The 21,373-nt window shown below is 31.6% G+C and overlaps 1 protein-coding gene across 1 annotated transcript in view; it reads left to right on the forward strand.

Annotated features, from left to right (window-relative positions):
- LOC126880370 (dihydrolipoyllysine-residue succinyltransferase component of 2-oxoglutarate dehydrogenase complex, mitochondrial) overlaps nucleotides 1–21,373 on the forward strand; it is a 78,920-nt gene that overhangs the window by 12,597 nt on the left and 44,950 nt on the right. The window contains exon 4 of the mRNA XM_050644192.1: nucleotides 19,403–19,689. Coding sequence (XP_050500149.1) covers nucleotides 19,403–19,689 — 287 coding nt within the window. The remainder of the gene's footprint in view (nucleotides 1–19,402; nucleotides 19,690–21,373) is intronic.

Raw genomic sequence — 21,373 nt, forward strand, 5'->3', positions numbered from 1 at the left:
CAATATGAAGCTAAGTTAATAAAAATAAACATGTATACCATTTTTATTCAGTTGCAATGCGAAGGCAAAACAATATTATTTTTCACTTAGAATACGGAGCGCAGTCCAGCACTCTGAATCGACGATTTTCGACTCTTATTGGAGTCTCATCGGAGAGACGTAGGCCTGCTGCTCCATACTCTAAGTGACCAACACCGAGAGTTTATCCCCACACCTCAACTGACGTGAATGGATTAGGTGACTAGCGTCATCTGGCCATTGAAAGGCAAAGTTAAGTTTCCAATCCTAATATCAACATTAATAATATTGAAAAATATTAAAAATATTACTAAAAGATTTTTAAATTGAAAACTTAAGTTAAAAACCTAAAAGTAAATTTAGACAAATGCTTTTATCTGACTGACCTTCAGAGTTGGTCTGTATCCTTCATATGATAAGCACAACTTTTGTTTTTCAAGCTGGGAACCATGTTACCCCATTAATTAATTTATTAACATCGACCTAGTGTCGCTTCAAAATTTAATTGTTAATTGAAAACTATGTAACTTAAAGTTTTATACACAAAATAGTGGGCTAGTTTCAACTACAAAATATAATGTTTCACTGATGATGATCTGATAATGTCTAAAACGTTCTGAAGTTTTATAATCCATTTGGATGATTTTTTAATGTTCTTAATAAGACAATATACCGTTATACAAACAAACTTTTTACTTCTCTGTGTATAGTGTAGGAAACAGAGATTGAACCTTGCAAAATGGACACAAGTCCGGTTTTATTTTTTTTCTGTTATATCAAGGGGTGCTTATTATAAGACTAACTTTTTCTGAAAAAACTTCGCCCCGGAACCCCTCTTTTCACCCCTTTAAAGGGGGTAATTTGTGGTTTTTGCGCAACGTAGCCCTTCCTGTACCTTTTACAAAAATTTTTTTTTATAGAAATATGAAGAGGACTATATTTTCTACGATTTAGTTCCCGACAGTATGTGTCTATCATCCACCGTTTAGCGGGGGTGGCGCCCCAAAGTTGACAAGTTTTTAAAAAAGATGTTTTTAAAAAATATATATTTTTCCCTAACTGTAACGGAAATTAAGAAGAAATCCTGCGGCAATTATTCACAAATAAGTGACTAATTTTTTGGTATAGGTTTCACTTAATTGTAATTGTCCTATTTTTAATTACAGGGTATTACATTTTAAAAAACCCCTTTTTATACCATCTGAACCGTTTATGCTAGAGTAAAAAGACTTTCAGCGATTACCCATGTACTGGTGCTATTTACAAATTTGTATAATGCACCCCCATTTTTCCCCAGAATCACCCCAAAAAAAAGAAGAATTAATAAATCAAGTGATTTTCTTGGAATCCTTCACACACAATGCCCTTTATTAATATGCTTTATATACCATTTTGTGCACGTTATTATTACCCACGCATGGACACCAAAAGCAATTTCCTAGTGCAACCCCTGTAGCCAAAAAATAAATAAATAAAATGGGGGGTTGAAATTTTTTTTTGTTGTTTGCTTTTTGATCCATATGGGCATATGCTTCATCAATAGTGCTTTTCAAAAATATATATGGTTATTGCAACATCCCTGCGGAAACCACCCCTATTTATTTACTCTATAAATTAGGTCCTATTCATTTTTTTCGTATAAGCAACCGTTACGGCACAGTGGCGCCGCGAACCTCATATATGCTTTGGCGGGCTCCAGTTTTTGTTTTTTTTTTCGTCATCTGTTCGTTTTATTGATAAAGTACGTATGTAAAATAAAACAACACAGTGTAACCTACAAATTATGACCTATGCACATTTTACATTCTTTGCTCCCCAAAGCCACAGTGGTGACCCAAAATCAATTTTTGCATATTTTCGCCACCTACACCAATTAATTGCATTAATGCTACCTTAATAGCACAATATTCACCCCTAAGTGGTCGATAAGCAGTGGCGGATCCAGGGAGGTGTGATGGGGGTGATTACCCCCACCCCTCTCAAACCTAGTGATATTATATTTAAAGATTATAAAAATATTAATTTATTTTTATAGAAATACTTATATTATAATTATATTATTTTTATAAGAATGACTTTTTATGCTTTAGCGACAGTGGCGGATCCAGCAATGTTGCCAATTGGCTAAATTTCTATAAAAATAAATGAATATTTTTATAATCTTTGAATATAATATCACTTGTTTGTGAGGGGGGAGGTGATCACCCCCATTACCCCTCCCTGGATCCGCCACTGCTTAGCGACCACCTAAGGGTAAATATTGTGCTATTAAGGTAGCATTAATACAATAAAATGCGTGTAGGTGGCGAAAATATGCAAAAATTGATTTTGGGCCACCACTGTGGCTTTGGGGCGCAAAGATTGTAAAATGTGCATAAGTCATAATTTGTAGGTTACACTGTGTTGTTTTATTTTACATAAGTACTTTATCAATAAAACGAACAGATGACGAAAAAAAAAACAAAAACTGGAGCCCGTCAAAGCATATATAAGGTTTACGGCGCCACTGTGCCGTAACGGTTGCTTATACGAAAAAAATGAACAGGACCTAATTTTTAGAGCAAATAGTGGTCTTTAACCTTGTATAAGTTTTGTTTAAAAATAATGCATAGGTAATGAGAAAATCGTAAAAACATGCTCGCCAAGGGATAGGGGTAGTTTATGCAGTATATTTTCAAGGATAGGGGTGGTTTCCGCAGGGATGTTGCAATAACCATATATATTTTTGAAAAGCACTATTGATGAAGCATTGCCCATATGGATCAAAAAGCAAAAAACAAAAAAAAAATTTCAACCCCTAATTTTATTTTTTGTTTTTGTGGTACAGGGGTTGCACTAGGAAATCGCTTTTGGTGTCCATGCATGGATAATAATAACGTGCACAAAATGGTATATAAAGCATATTAATAAATGGTGTGTAAAGGATTCCAAGAAAATCACTTTATTTATTAATTCTTCTTTTTTTTGTGTGGTTCCGGGGAAAAATGGGGGTGCATTATACAAATTTGTAAATAGCACCAGTACATGGGTAATCGTTGAAAGTATTTTTACTCTGGCATAAACGGTTCAGATGGTATAAAAAGGGGCTTTTTAAAATGTAACACCCTGTAATTAAAAAAAGGGCAATTACCCTTAAGTGAAACCTGTACCAAAAAATCAATCAATTATTTGTGAATAATTGCCGCAGAATTTCTTCTTAATTTCCGTTACAGTTAGGGAAAAATATATATTTTTTTAAAACATCTTTTTTAAAAACTTGTCAACTTTGAGGCGCCACCCCCGCTAAACGGTGGATGATAGACAGATGCTGTCGGGAAATAAATCGTAGAAAATATAGTCCTCTTCATATTTCTATAAAAGAAATTTTTTGTAAAAGGTACAGGAAGGGCTACGTTCCGCAAAAACCACAAATTACCCCATTTAAAGGGGTGAAAAGGGGGGTTCCGGGGCGAAATTGTTTCAGAAAAAGTTAGTCTTATAATAAGCACCCCTTGATATACCAGAAAAAAAAATAAAACCGGACTTGTGTCCATTTTGCAAGGTTCAACCTTTGTTTCCTACACTAGTAAGTTTTTTAAAAATATATTTTTAAATAAATGACAAATTATACAACCAACTTTTTCTTTGACTTTTTGTAAACTAAATTTAAATACATACTACATAAATAAAATATTATCTGCCAATGTTTTTAAAGTCGATCTTGATTTCCTATACAAACATTAAGTTTTCTAAAAAGTGAACAAATCATTATTTAATGGTAAACATAATTACGACATAATTGATAATTTTTTGGCTACTATATATCTAACTTGAAAATATATATTAAAATATTGTTGTTTATGTCGTTTCGAAATGATATTTTAATTATTATAGATATGTACAGTTGTTAAGTTAAAGCTACATACTATACATAAATCTATTACTTGTAAAGTATATACAGGGTTATTCATTAAGAGTTAAAATTTTACCTGGAGATTATAGTTCATTTATTTATTTATTTACGGGAAACCCCCATTAACAGTACAAAAACATAAGTTAAATTTTAAAACAGGTTAGATCTTATAACTAGGTATATCCAAGTTAAAAAACTCAAACTAATTATAATTGTATCTAGATTATATAATATATAATTATATAATAATAATTATAATTGACTTAATGAATCTAGATCATTGAGATAACTAGTACATAGGCTATTAAAAAAATAATAATTTTAAACTATTAAAACAAAAACATTTAAAACAAACCTAATACTATGTAATACAAGATAGGTACCTCTTTAGTTGGTTCAAACTGTATTTAAATAAGTCAATCTGCAGATTATTGGCCAAAGACATGCATCTATCAAGAGGATTATTCACACCATAAGTTGTTCTATGAAAGGGAATTCGAAAAGTTGGTTGTTGCCTTAGATCACGACGTGGTATGTGGAAAGTAACATATATTCTAAGATTCTAAGATTAAATTTAGTTACACTTATATCTTGTGGTTGCTTAAAAAATACAAAGATTTAAAAAAAATTAACGAATTGTCAAAAAAAAATTATACAAAAAATGGTGCGTTTTCGCACCTTTGGCGCTAAATGGGTTAAGAATCTATGTTGAACTCTTTCCAAATAAATCATGTGATTTTGAAAATAAGGAGACCAAATTATTGCACAGTATTCCAAAATTGATCTGACCAAAGAACAATAAACAACCCTGACAGTATGAACTGAAAAGTATTGGCAATTTCTTAGCACAAAACCAAGCATTTTACTACTCTTTACAGCTATTGAATTAATATGATTTATAAAAGTTAATTTCTCATCAAATATGATACCCAAGTCTTTGACAGTAGTAACATATTTAAGTGGTTGATTGTCAATGGCATATGAAGACTGGTATTTGATTATTTTACGGGTAAAACTAATAAAACAACATTTTTTTAACATTGAGATCCAGCTTATTAACCCGACACCAACTGTGTAATTGGTCTAAATCATTCTGTAAAAGCAACTGATCGTCTGGGCCCTCAACAATCCTCCAAAGTTTTAAATCATCTGCAAATATTAAACAGTGACTATGTTTAGAACATTTAACGATATCATTAACAAAGACATTGAACAGTAAAGGAGAACAGTGTCCCCATTGAGGAACACCAGAAGTAGCGAATATAGTTTCAGAGAGGTCGCCACCAATTTTAACATACTGAACCCGGCCAATTAGTGAACTTTGAAACCACAAGACAATCTGATGATGGAACCCGAACTTTTGCAACTTTTGCAAAAGGATCCGATAGTCCACCCGATCAAATGCTTTCGAGAAATCTGTGTAAATGGAATCTATCTGCTTAAACTGTTCCATGTTTTGCAAAAGTCAGTTTGATAATAGAGTAGATTTGTTAAAGTTGATTTATTTTGGCAAAAACCATGTTGTTGATCGGATATTAAACATTTGAATAGCCAACTCAACTGCTTGCTGACTAGGGAATCAGACAGTTTCGGTATTGAAGATTGTATACAAACACTACGATAGTTTTATATAATACTTGATTTTTTTGACCATTTTTAAAAACAGGGACAACATAACTCACCTTCCAAGCATCGGGAAATACAGATGTTTGTAAAGATTTGAACGTGTAAAATATGTATAATCAAATTGATTTTATATTGATTCAAAACCGATGACGCACATCAATGAAGTCAGCCAAAACCTTGCTAGATGCGGTTTGCAATAGTGACCACAAATAAAAGATACGTTAGTTCTGAAAAACAATATCGCAGAAAATATATCCATACTTAACATATTCGCTGCCACCTGACAACTTAAGGCGTTTTGCGTGTGTTATATGCCTGTGCCTCTAGACGTTCATAACCTGTGTAATTAAATAGAATTCTTTTCGTAGTGGTACCATACGAGAATGACTGAATATAAGATGGCAGCGAATGTGTTACAAACGTTTATACCTCTGCAGTAAAAAATTGTGTCGCAAACAAGAATGCCCTCATCCAGGCATTGAAAACAATGCAACTAAGATCATCAACAAACAAACGCCTCTGGTCATCCAAAATATTAGTATTAATATAACAAATCATTAAAAAGTAAAGGTCTCACAAACGAGGAAGATTAAAAATCGATACAGACAGTTCATATCCAAACGAATTGTAAACAAGATCATATAAATATACATAAACAATATTTGCACAGAGATACAACAATACGCCAATTCGTGAATACTGCCGTGCTAAGCCTAAAGGCTAATTAAATAAATATTCCTATAATACTAAGGGCCGGTTGTTCGAACGCTAATCAACAATGATCATTATTAAATATTTAATTACTGTCACCAAAACTGTCAATGTCAACTTTGTTTGGGTTGCTGAAAACATAATTAATTACAATTATGAGATTTATTATTAATTATGTTAATAATTATTGTTATATTAATTGATTATAGTCTCAGAATTGTAATTAATTATGTTTTAACAATTGACATTGACAGTAATTAATTATTTGATAATGATCATTGTTGATTAGCGTTCGAACAACCGGCCCTAAGCCTACTATTTTATTAAGGCGCATTCTCACGGTTCGATTTTAGTTGATCAACTTTAATGGATCAACTAAAATCGAATGAGAATAGCTGTGAGAACATAAATATGTTTAAATTTTAATCGGCCAACCTTTGTTGATTCGACAAAAGATTGATCGAGTCAAAGTTTATCGTTCAAGTTTTGAGTAAATCGACTTTTTCAGACGAGTTGAACCGCTTTTGAAGCGTATGAACATGTGTTGGTCGACTTGAATCACTACTAGTATCTTGTCAGTCTGCGTAAAAAGTTATCCTTCAAATCAACAAAATGAGTTTAAAATGGCCAGAGAGCGTTATGTTTAGATTTTTATATCCTACTGTATCCTCCAAAGCAAGTTCTAGCAGGGTTTCTGAAAGACTACATTCATTTCTTCTTCTTTTAATCCAATTTCGTATCCAGAAACAACGTTTTTATGTTTTTTTATTCCGTCTTAACATAATTTTCGTGAGTTGCTGAATCAGTAAATTACTAATAATATTTATACTTATATATATTTTGCGCCATTTTATTAAATCAATTCTCTTCAATTTTATTTGAAATATTATGTGAACAACAAACTTGACCGATTTTAGTTGATCCACTAAAGTTGATCAACTAAAATCGAACCGTGAGAATGCGCCTTAAGCGGTATGTAGTTTTTAGTTTAATTGAATGAAATGCCTTTCTGTATATTAAAGTAATAAACTACAATAACTACATTTAATTAATCAGGGGATAAGTTTAGCAGATGAACAACAGGGTTTTCGTACTGGAAGATCGTGTACAGATGCAATATTCGTCATAAAGCAAATTACTGAGAAATCACTAGAGTATAATAGACCAGCATTTCTATGTCTGATTGACTTAAAGAAAGCATTTGACAGAGTAAGACTCAAAGATGTAATCCATCTTCTGTATAATAGAGAAGTCCCTCTAGATATCATAAAAACTATTGAGAACATCTACCAAAATAACAAAATGGAAGTCAGAATAGATGGACAACTTACAGAACCTATAGATATAGGCAGCGGAATAAGATAGGGAGACTCATTGAGTCCTATGCTTTTCAATTTAATCATGGATGAAATCATTAAAAACGTCAACAAAGGAAGAGGTTATAGAATGGGAAACAAAGAAGTAAAAATACTCTGCTACGCAGACGACGCAATATTGATAGCCCAAAATGAAGATAGTCTGCAAAGATTAGTCCACAGATTTAACATAAGAGCAAAAGAATTCAATATGACAATTTCATCTCAGAAAACCAAAACAATAGTAATCAGTAAAGAATCAATCAGATGCAAAATAGAAATTGATGGTATCAGTATTGAACAAGTAATGGAAGTAAAATACCTTGGAATTACATTGTCGAGTTACGGAGACCTAGACAAAGAAGTGAGAAATCAAGTACAGAAAGCAAATAGATTGGCAGGATGCCTTAATAACACTATATGGCGAAACCGACATATTAACACTGAGGTGAAGTCAAGAATTTATAAAGCCAGTGTAAGACCAATAATGACATATGCATCAGAAACAAGACCCGATACAGCCACAACACAAAGACTATTAAGTATATTCAAATGGGAAATTAGCCACAATTTTACCTAAAAATGATTTTATTAACGTTTCGAATTAGCTTTAGAACAACACAAAGACTATTGGAAACGGCAGAGATGAGAGTACTGAGAAGAATTACAGGAAATACACTGAGAGATCGAAAGAGGAGCGAAGATATTATAAGACAATGTAACGTACAGTGTATAAACGAATGGACACTAAATAGAAAAAAAGAATGGAACAACCACATAACCAGAATGGTTGAGACACGTGTGGTCAAAATAGCACGAGATAAATCACCAATCGGCAGAAGAAGTATCGGCCGACCGCGCAAAAGATGGAGTGACAACCTTCCATAGAGGTATCAATCCTCCAATGAACAAGCAGAATTGCTTATAAAGAGGAAGAAGAAGAACTACATTTACAATAATACAATTTAGTTATCCCCATCATTGTCCGGTTCATCATTTATAATCGGAATGATGTTGTTCTGAAGCTATTTTCTTGTGGCATTTTTATAATCAAGTATATTCAAATGGGAAATAAGCCACAATTTTACCTAAAAATGATTTTATTAACGTTTCGACGCCCAAGTCGGGTGTCGTTGTCAAAATACAAAATAATATTAAATAAACAAAAATGTTGTTGCTTAGTAAAAAATTCTTCTAATAATTTATTTAATCTGACTCATTTATATCGGCAATTCAGACACGTATTATACATTTTAAAGTAGACGACTTTAAAATGATATTGCCAATATTGATGAGTTGCGTTCCTGGGACGACTTTATTAAAAGATAGTTCATTCGATTACATGAAATCAATCCCAACTCAAGAATATCCGCCACAAAAATCATAGCATGTGATCTGTCTTTAAAAAGACAACCAAATGTAACGGTGGCACTGAAATTCTCGCGTTAGAGATTCCATAGTAAATCACGAGGGAAAACCAGGAAAAACCTCGTGATACTATCCCGACATCGTAAGTATTTGTGTTTACATTTAGTTTACTCTCAAAACTAATACCAAATTCTGACTTGATATTTTAAATTTTAAATAATACTAAAATACTAAATATGTACTAACTCGATATGTTACTGATTTACTAATTGTGGTATTTTCTTTCTATTGACTTCCTCCTTTAATATGGGTAACCACATCCTACTGCATTCTACCGAGGAATTTGCGACACAATTGGATTCATTTAGCATAATTAGAGCCGCTTTTTTGATTTTTCTCTTTTTACTATCTGCTTCTTTTAGGACTATACTTGAATCTCTCCACTGAACTCTATGTTCATTATCCCATGCGTGTTGACATATTTGAGATCTATCAAATTCTCTATTTTTTATATAAGACTGATGTTCATTTACTCTAACGTCTAATGGTCTTGACGTTTCACCTATATAAAATTGTTCGCATTCACAAGGTATTTTATAAATACAATTCTTTGTTCTTTCTTGTTCACTGTTAGGTTTAGTTTTAGATAGAATAGATCTCAATGTGTTTGTTGTTTTGAATGATGTTGATATGTTGAATTTATTTCCTATTGTTTTAAGTTTCTCGGATAGTCCTTTTACATATGGTATTGATATTTTCCTCGTATTATTTCTTGTGAATGTTGTAGGATCCCGTTCTAAGTTGTTCTGTTCCATTCGATCCAATCTTGACAATTCCTTATTTATAAACGATATGGGATAATCATTTTTTAATAAAACAGATGTGACCAATTGTTTTTCTTCTAAAAATGAATTTTCGTTAGAACAAGTAATTTTGGCTCTATCATATAAGGATTTAATGATTCCCTTTTTAACGTTGATGTTATGATTTGATTTGTAATTGAGATATTTGTTGGTGTGTGTTGGTTTTCTATACACTTGAGTCTCATATCCAGTATCCTTCTTTGAGACCAAAACATCGAGGAAAGGTAGGGTGTTATTGTATTCCTTTTCCATTGTAAACTTTATTGTCTCTTCTTGATCGTTTATAATATTCAGGAATGTATCCAACAATTCCGATCTATGAGGCCATATGGAAAACACATCATCTACATATCTCCACCATACTGTGGGTTTTAAATTTTGTTTAGAAATGATATTAGTTTCGAAATCCTCCATAAATATATTAGCCAATAATGGAGATAAAGAAGAGCCCATTGCGAGACCAAAATTTTGTTTATAGAATTCATTATTTAGTTGAAAATAGGTATTATTAGTACATAATGTCAATAACTCCATTATAGCTGATACATTTAGTCTTGTCCTAGTTGTTAATGTATTATCATTTTCTAATTTCGTTTTGATTATGTTTAAAGTTTTATCTAATGGCACATTTGTAAATAAACTGTTTATGTCAAAACTTACTAAAATATTATTTGGATTAAATTCAATATTTGATAATTTGTTTAAAAAATGTTGTGTATTTTTTATAAATGTGTCATTATTATTTGCAAATGGTTTTATAATATTTAATAAAAATTTTGATAGTTCACTACAAGGAGAATTGATGGTACTACAAATAGGTCTAAGTGGAATATTTGCTTTGTGAATTTTCGGTACTCCATAAAAATGTGGTGTCTTACTATAATGAGGTGTCATTAATTTTCTTTGATAGTACGTTAGGTCATTTTTAAATATATTATATTGCAACTCATCAATATTGGCAATATCATTTTAAAGTCGTCTACTTTAAAATGTATAATACGTGTCTGAATTGCCGATATAAATGAGTCAGATTAAATAAATTATTAGAAGAATTTTTTACTAAGCAACATTTTTGTTTATTTAATATTATTTTGTATTTTGACAACGACACCCGACTTGGGCGTCGAAACGTTAATAAAATCATTTTTAGGTAAAATTGTGGCTTATTTCCCATTTGAATATACTTAATCGGAATGATTGACCAAAACTGTGGCCTATTTCCAGGAATTATTTTATTGCTTCCTTGTCTACAATAATTACCTTCATAGACCAGGGAATTTAGCACTAAAAATACCGGAATAAATCAATTTTCAAGTCTCTAGGTGCTGGATCGAATCATGTCGAATAGGGAACTTGCACATTTTTTTTATTACATAATAATGTTCAGTTTTGTATAAAAATGAGATTTTCAAAATTTCACGCTTCAAAAACTCATAATAACTTAGAAGTACAAATTTAAGGTCTTCTTTATCTTAAAATAGTTCAAACGACCCGTGACGTCACAGAGTTTAACTATGTGGTTCCGTTTATGGTTATATTTACGTATATTCTTCTTCTTCTTCTTCTTTAGTTTATTGGCCTCCACCTACTTGGGTATTTGGCCAGCTCGTCGTCGGGGAATACAGGAAAAATATTTATATTCTAATGACATTTATTGTATGTCGTTGTAATAATGTATACCAGTTTGTTGAGATTGGAGTTTGATACAGTTTCTGAAGGAAAGGAAAGAAGGTGTACTATTGAAAATAAAACCATTTTGTAAAAGTACAAATTTTCTATGAATAGTTCAAACGATCAAAAACACTTTTAACGTCACATAACTGTATTTTTTACTGACGTTTATAATGTCTAATTTAAAATTATATAAATATACAATTTTTGTAGAATGTAAACATATAACCCCGTGACGTCAAGACGCGTTTTGGGGTGGCTGGTATAAGTTGAATTTTTAGTCGTCTTTAAGGGCCAAACGAAAGACAAACAAAACTTTTTTTATCTTTGATACAGGTTCTAAATTATGTTCTGTTGTGATTTATACCATTCTTCTCGAATTTAAAATTTTATGCAAGTTTCCTATTGTGTCCTACATCTTAAGTAAAATATAGAGTTAGACTAAACAACTTTATCAAGATTTTGATAATCATTGTGTGGCTTCTACATTTTAATAATTTTTAAAATGACATATTTTTATTTTTGAGTATATCACTGTTCAAAACGCAGTATTATCGTTGCAATAGTTTGTATTACTTTCTTTTTAACGAAAAAACTATTATTTAAACATTATTACCAATGATCATTTGAAGTAATATTAATAGATATTTATATATTGTTGTATTCTTGATCTATTAAAGTATAATCTTAAATAATATCAAGAATCTTCCGATTAGTTGGCTTGTATCCAAATTTCTGCTTGACTCAGATAAATTTAGGTTCCCATTATGTTTTTGTTTTATAAATTAATCTGACACACTATAATACAAATAATAGTTCTACGGACATTATGACTCCAGATTATGGAGATAAAAGTGGCAAATCAATTAATAACAGAGATAGTTGAGCATATAAACAGAGTACACCTACGCCATCAATTTATTATCATTGTATGGAAATTGACAACAATAAAAGACCTCTTATAATTTCTTCTTTATGTTTGATGTCCTTGGCGAATATTGGTGGCTGCAAAGTTTTTTTTTGATTTCTTTATGTTTTCATTGTTATCTACAACTTTTTCGTATCTTTTTAATGCTTTGGCCATGATCATGTTATCTTTGTTCTTCTACATGTACCATATCCTTTCAGAACGTTGATTGCTACCCTAAATAGAATGCACTGCCGCCCTAAATAGAATGCTTGTATCAACCCCTTATCAATATCACAAATTATTTAAATATGATGTTTTTCGTCGTCCTGGACTGCATTTGCTTGCTATTCTCCCTTGCATAATATTTTGTAGCAACCTATATTTGGGACGAGAGAAGAGAGTGGTATAGTTGCAGCTAAGTAGACCTTTTCAGAGCAGCCGCCAATAAGGTACGGATAGCTGTGATGATAGCCAACCTCCGATAGGAGAAGGAACTACAAGAAGAAGATATTTGGGACCTCTTATTACATGTCCGAAATACTCCAGCTTTCTCTTCTTCATGCTTTTCATAATCTCAGTAGTCTGACTCAGACATTCTAGCATTGTGGAGTTTCGAATCTTCTTCACCCAATAAACGTTTAAAATTCTTCTATAGCACCACATTTGGAAAGCTTCAAGGCGATTTAGATCAATTTTATTCACATTCCAGGACTCGACCCCATAAAGTAAGACCGAGAACACGTAGCAGCGAAGTAGGCGAATCCTCAATGCCAATTTTAGGTCTCTGTTACATAATACCTTGGTCATATGGTCATACTTCTAAAAGTGGCTCTGGCCTGCTCTATCATAGATCTAATTTCGCCGTGAGTCCCTGTGATTCGCTGTGAATTTCTCCGTTGTGGTTGTTTATCATTCTCTCTCGCTCGATTTGAAGTTGATCTTTCAAATCTTATCTAAAAACCAAATATGCATTTCGGTTGTGTTAGCTTTTTTTTTATTCTTAATTTGAAAGACTTCCGAACCGTATGACCGTATGTAACTATATTTTTTTAATAGGGTGCTGTAAATTAGTCTTTTGTTGTCCTTGGGTATGGTTTGGTCCGTTTACATACTATTTAGTTGTGGTATAGCTTTCTTATCCTAGGTATTTAGCTACTTTATAGCTCCGTCTAAAATTAGTATCTGCTAATGCTTCAAGTAGGTACCACATTTTTGAAGTTTTTACTACACTGGCACATTTACCATCGAAGAATGTACTACGCTTTTAAAGTAGGTGTTTGCTAGTTTAGTAGTATTTGCTTCAGTTTAAGTGAAGTTTGCGGATGAACGATTTCGGTGTAGGTGTTCTCTTGTTATAAAATGGCACCCTTTATGAATGTGAATGAACAATAATTGTTCATTTTTATCCTCGCCTCATTCTTTTGTCGCTTCGGAATCTGAGTCACTCATTTTTATTTCTGTACAATTATAATAATTAGGTACCTACGTAAAAATGTGAATTCACAAATCACAAGCACATGTAAAACTAGTTCTAATACGATTGGTGTGATGCGCATACGGCTGGCATTATGGTTAGTAGTAGATACGGTATGCGTATGCGACAAAATAAACCGTACTGAAATATATCACTCTTTTGTCGCTTCCGAATCTGAGTCACTCATTTTTATTCCGGTACAATTATAATAGTTAGGTACGTACGTAAAAATGTGAATTCACAAATCACAAGCACATGTAAAACTAGTTCTAATACGATTGGTGTGATGCGCATACGGCTGGAATGTTAGTAGATACGGTATGCGTATGCGACAAAATAAACAGTACTGAAATATGTACTGAGTGGTTTCCTAACGAAGTTCTAACGTATGTGGATGTCGTGTTAATTTTAGGTGCTTCAGGATGGTTCTCAGTTTTCCAGAAAAATTTTTTATCGTGGAGCACTATTTTCGGTCATACGGTAAAGGTCGCAAAAACGGTCCAACCTTACAATCAACAATGGTTTCAGCGGAACGGGGCAACCGGTCACACGGCCAGGTAGCTTCTTCATATATTGCGTGATCATTTTAGGAGATCGCCACTTACCAGACCTAATGCCACCTGATGCCGTACATATGGGAACTGCTGAAGGAGGCAGACCGACCCACCATCTTACATTCCGGGATTGCGGACTAGAATTAAAGATTGTTTTGTGTCAGAGGGCATCTTTAACATGTTTTATCGGGATCGTCGTCTTGAATAATGTTTGCAAGGCTATATCATGTATACTAAATATACAAAATGATCACAAGCATTTCATTATTCATTTCAGTACTAAAGTTTATTTCAATTTTATTTTGCCGCATACTGTACTTCAGGTCAGTAGTAGGTTCTTCTGTTGTGTAACAAAAGCACATACTTTTATGTAAAAGAAAATGCTACAAAGTTGATACTATTTGCTGAAGCAACATCATCTACTACGTTTTATGCATTCCACCCATAACCCATTGTCTGTTACTTGGATTATGAATTAGTTTTAATGTGTGTGTAGACAGCAAGGCTGTGGAATTTTGAATAATGACCTATGACATTGAATCAAATTCGAAAATTGTTTCACAAATTACAAAACTTTCGCGTAAATGTAACTGCATTAGTATTCAAATAGTTTTCAGGAGTAGAATAGTCAAATGTATGTTCACCCGTTTTTGGCTATAATTTTCCTAGGTATGGATTTACAAAATGCAGTTACTTATAAGAACAATTTAATGTTTTTCATAACTTGTTATTAACTTATAACAAAAAAACAATTTCCTTAAACGCTTCCAATATAATTTTTTAAGCGTATCTCATCGAAATATACAGTTTCTCTCTCTTGGTAATTTTTCGAAAAATGCTTCCTTTTTAGTTACTTGCCATTTTGTGGTGAAGAAATGCCTTAATTTGTGATTTTTGGAAATTTTTTTTTTCTAAAAAACTATCAAATTAATTGTAATTCTACAAAAAGAACCAAATATTTCGAATATGTCTTTAGCGAAGTCTACCTAGTGTACCTTCTACAGCAGTCGCGGAGATGCAGACGAGCATTGCGTTAAAATCTTTCTTCAAATTTAAAACTATGTTTTTTACAAGATAGAAACCACTTCTTATCCTTGTCAAAGTATTTTTACGTATACTTGAAGATTTAAAAATTATAAAGCTTTTAGTAGAATTGCAGTTCATTTATAGTTCTTTATATAAATATTCGGTTTTATTCATTATGTATTTCATTTCGATTGGTAATTTTATTGTGTTAGAAATCCACAAGGAAAAAAGTTTTCCTGTAGCTGCTGTATACCATATATCACAAAAAAATTTTTGTTAATTAAAATCCTTTATAAAAGAAATATAATTTATTAAAAATTCCCTTAAAGGGCTACATCACAAATGCATAATGTTTTTGATCTAATAGGTATCATCATCAGTGCTGAACCTAAAATAAATATAACCTTTGAAGTTAAAGCAATTTTTTTTTTATGTTGACTAAGGTTGAAAAAACAAGGTTTGGTTATACCTACTTACAGAATGAAACTTTGATTTAGTCACTTTCTGACTTTCATAGTAATAACTTTTAACCGAGTTATTAAGCCGTGAAAATCGCCATTTTTCGTTTTTTTCAATTTTAAATTGCTTATAACTCGAAAACGATCAACTTTAGACAAAAATTATAACTAACTTTTTTTATCCAGAATGGCCCAAAAAACCTACAAAAAAAATGTCCGAGCGAAAAATATTGATTTATGCAATTTGATTAAAAAAAAATGTTAAAAAAAATTTAACCACTTTTCACGTGGGCGACTTCTTGAACCTTATTCTGGGAATATTTTTCCCGCCGTTTTCGCCTTGTCTGTATTAATAATAAAAAAATTAATAGGCTATTGATTATGTATTTCAGAAAGGAACTACAACGTTAACGGGGTTTTATTGTTTCATATAGTCAATGGGCCTCTATATATGAAAAAAGCGCAGAGTGCTACCATTTAAAGGGGTGCGTTTTTGAGAAAGGGGTGAATTAGTCCCTAGGCACAGGGCGAATTAGGGTGAGTTCTATGCACTTTTGGTGCAAACACATCTACAGGAAAATTGTTCCTAGTTAAATGTACTATCGAAATATCACATTTTAAAGTCAAAAATACTTTTTTTTGCAAAAATATATTCAAAAGAAAAGCAAGAAAAAAACACGAAAGATAGCAATTTTGTTTTTTTCCCCATAACTTTTTTCCACTGGGATATAGGTATAGGCATTGCTTCACAGAAAAAAAACTTCCATCCTTCATCTTTAAAATGGCGTTTGGTAAAAGTCCCTGTAATTTATAGTTTCCAAAATATGATTTTTCAAATTTCGCCACTCACAGCGATTTTGGGACATTTACCTTATTACTTCGCAAACATTGTTCTGTAACTTTTTTCTACGCATCTCTAGGTATATGCAATGGTACATTTAGTAGAAAAAGAAGTCACTTACCTTTAAAATGGTCTATTGTATAAGGTTGTATGACTATTTTTAAGCAAGATATAGTGTTTCAAAATTTTATACTTTTAATGATTTGATATATTTTACTATTATTTTTAAATGTCTCATTGTAACTTTTTTTTTATTGTAAATTTAGGTACCTAATATATTGTGCAATAAAAAAGAAAGCTTATTTTCTTTACTTTAAAATGGTGTATTGTAGAAAATTCTATTTTTAAACAAGATATTCTTTTTCAAAGTGTGATATATACACATGCAATAGGTCCCACTAAGTTGGAACCTTGTGGAAAACTTTTTTAGTATTAACTCTATGAAAAAAAGGTACATATTCTTTATAAAATGCTCTGCATAGTCTAAAACCTAAGATGCAATCATCAGATATAAAATTTTATCAATAGTGTACGAGATATGTTGAAAAATATGAATTTCGCTCAAGAGTAAAGTACCTTTATAATTCACAATATCGAAAAGTGTTATTAAGAAAAGTTATTTTGTATTAAAAATTATGTTATAATATGCAATTATATTCTTCTAATTGAAAAAAATTAAAATAAAATTTTTTAAAATTTTTCTCAAATTACGGATACTTTTGGATACCATACAGATATCTTGTTTAAAAATAGTTCTAGAATTTTTTTCCAATACACCATTTTGAAGTAAAGAAAATATGCTTTTTTTATTTTACAATGTATACACCTAAATGTACAAGAATAAAACTCATAATGAGAAATTTAAAAAATAATCATAAAAAATATCAAAAATCATTAAAAGTATAAAACCTTAAAAAAACATAACTTGCTTAAAAATAGTCGTACAACCTTATACATTAGACCATTTTTTAAAGGTAATTGACTTCTCTTTCTACTACATGTACCATTGCATATACCTAGAGATACGTAGAAAAAAGTTACAGAACAATGTTTGCGAAATAATATGGGGAAAATGGCCCAAAAATGCTGTGAGCGGCAAACTTTGAAAAATCCTATTTTGAAAACTATAAATCGTAGAGACTTTCACTAAACGTAATTGTAAAGAGCGAGGATTGAAGTTATTTTTCGCTGAAGGAATGCATATCCCTGAAACCTATATCCCTGTGGAAAAAGTTATGGGGCAGAAAACAAAATTGCTTTCTTACGTGTTTTTTCTTGCTTTTCTATTGGATATATTTTTGTAAAAAAAAATAATTTTGACTTTCAAATGTGATATTTCGATAGTAAATTTAACATGAAACAGTTTTCATGTAGACGTCTTTGTACCAAAAGTGCATAGAACTCACCCTAATTCACCCTGTGCCTACTGTGCCTAGGGACTAATTCACCCCTTTCTCAAAAACGCACCCATTTAAATGAGAGAACTCTGCGGTTTTTTCAAATTTAGAGGTTTATTGACCATATGAGACAATAAAATCCCGTTAACGTTGTAGTTCCTTTTAGCCCTCTTATTTTGAACATAATCAATATCCTATAAGTAACAATGATAAAAGTCTAAATATTTTATCCCGCTTATTATATAATAATAATAATAATAATGTGAGTTTATTTGTAGCAGATAAATTGTACATGATAAAATAAACTCAGTTCCTCACTGAAGTTGTACATACAACTTCTGCGTGAGGGTTAAATTTTGATTATAAAACACACTAAATGATTTTAAAAATTACAAAAAGGAATCAAAAATAGTCTTTTTGCTCATCTCTCTTCAAATTTGGGCCCCTCTTCTCACTAATTCAGTTACTGAGAAATTTTGTTTATCGGACCTACGAAATCTTATAAAATTCAAGAAAGGATTGTGAATAATTTGCGATGGGACTCCTCTGGTAGGACTTCGTCTTCTACGAGAATTACCTACCATGACTTTTTGATTGTGTTTTAGCAATTTTTACAATAATTTTCACGATTTACAAACTTATAAGTGACGTTTCAAATAAATCATTTTTGACATTTTTATTGATTAATGTAATTAATTTTGTTTATTAACTAATTCTTTATACTCATTTATGTAAACTGTAGGTATATATTATATTCTCCCAATATTTTTTCGCAAACCAGCAACGCGACAGCCGCCATGCCAGTAGCTTAAATGCAGTGTCAATAGCCGCTAGCATCTGTGCATGTACAGCCACTACAAAAGCTAGCTGGTTTCAACACTCTGGTGTTATAATCTGTTAGTATTTGTAAATGTACTGCTTTTCCAAACCCTAACTGATTTCAACACCCTGGTGTCTACAAACGCAAGCATCTGTAAATATGCCACCGGGCACCATTTGACCCCTCACATGAGTTGGACAGGTCCTGAGGTTCAGCGTCCTCACATATTGGACGGTATTGTGTTGGCTTCCTATTTCAAATAAACTAACTGGGCGCTACAAGAAGTTTTATTTTTACGTCATTCTGAAAGTCAATATTTACATACATAATATTAATTCTACCACAGAACATTAGTCTAACAACTGAATGTCCTTAAACTTTAGTATATCTCAAATTTATGTTGTTTATTCTCTTCTAGACTCGAAAAGAAAGTTGGCGACTATGTCGCTGCCGATGAAGTTGTTATGGAAATCGAAACCGACAAAACAGCCATGCCCGTTCACGCACCTGCTGCAGGTGTGATAGCAGAAATTCTAGTCAATGACGGCGACACTGTGAAACCAGGACAACACTTGTTCAAGTTAACCGTTGGTGAAGGAGCTCCACCACCAGCAGCTGCCAAACCTGCTGCGGCTGCTCCAGCTCCTAAGCCTGCCGCCGCCCCTGCTGCCCCACCAGTTTCTCCGCCTCCACCTCCACCATCAGGTAAGTCACTAGTTGAAAGTTTTTGGAGGGGATGAATAAACATATCAAAATTATAGGCTATTGATTATATTATATTCAAAATAAGATAGCTAAAAGGAACTACAACGTTAACTGGGTTTTATTACTTCATATGGTCAATGGACCATACCATATATGAAAAAACCGCGGAGTGCTACCATTTAAAGGGGTGCGTTTTTGAGAAATGGGTGAATTAGTCCCTGGGCACAGGTTACATTAGGGTGAGTTCTATGAACTTTTGGTACAAACATATCTACATAAAAATTGTTCCTGGTTATATTTCCTATCTATTTTTCTATCTAAAGTCAATGATACTTTTTTTTTTACAAAAATATATTCAAAAGAAAAAGCACAAAGAAACCCAAAAGAAAGAAATTTTGTTTTTTGTCCCATAACTTTTGTCCACGAGGATATAGGTATAGACATTGCTTTACGGAAAAAAACCTACATATTTCTTCTTTAAAATGTTGTTTAGTAGAGGTAATTAGGATTTATAGTTTTCAAAATATGATTTTTCAAAATTCTCCACTCACAGCAATTTTGGTCAATTTTCCTTGTTATTTCGCAAATATCGTTCTGTAACTTTTTTCTACGTAACTTTAGGTATATGCAATGGTACACGTAATAGAAATAGAAATCAATTACCTTTAAAATGGTCTACTGTATAACGTTGTACGACTTTTTTTTTAAGATATGGTTTTTCAAGGTTTTACACTTTTAACGATTTTTTATAATTTAGTATAAAAATTAAATATTATTATTATATAATATATTATATATTATATAATATAATATTATATATAGTATATATAATATAATAGTATATTACAGTAGGAAAAATGAAAGAATACCCATGAACGATCATATAAAACACACTCTATTTTCCTGTCACCGTGTCACAAAGAAAATTGACCAGTGCAAGTACATGTAACAATAATTATTACATGTATTTTCACTGGACAATTTTCTTTGTGACACGGTGACAGGAAAATACAGAATGTTTTATATGTTCGTTCATGGGTATTCTTTCATTTTTCCGACTGTAGATATTATATTATACCTAATATAAAAAAATATTATTTTTTACATTTTTTACGATTATTTTTGAAATTTCTCATTATAACTTTTTTTATTCTGCATTTAGGTATATATTATATAATACAGTAAAACCTCGATATAACGAACCTCTATTTAACGGACTTCGGATATAATGGACAAAAGAATCCGGTCAAATGTGAAAAAATTCAAAACGTCTCTGTATTTTGCAAAGAATTTCAATAAAATTTTTTTATGATAGCATTGTGCGGACACATTTTTAATTATAAAAAAAACAGCAAACTTCAAAAGTGCAAATACAACTTAAAAAAAAAGTTATTTGATTATTTTAAACCTATTTTTATATAACGGACTTTCGGCATTAACGGACACTCCGTCCCCCATTTAGTCCGTTATATCGAGCTTTTACTGTATATATTTTTAAAAAGCATATTTTGTTTACTTTAAAATGGTGTGTTACAAAAAATTCTAGGATTATTTTTGAATAAGATAATATTTTTCAAAATGTAATAAGTACTTGCAACGATTTTTGATTTTAGGATTATTTTTTAATTTTCTTATTATAACTTTTTTTCTTGTACATGAATATACTATATATTGCTCAATAAAG

This window comes from Diabrotica virgifera, chromosome 2 (assembly GCF_917563875.1).
Source record: "Diabrotica virgifera virgifera chromosome 2, PGI_DIABVI_V3a".
Taxonomy (NCBI): Eukaryota; Metazoa; Arthropoda; class Insecta; order Coleoptera; family Chrysomelidae; genus Diabrotica; species Diabrotica virgifera.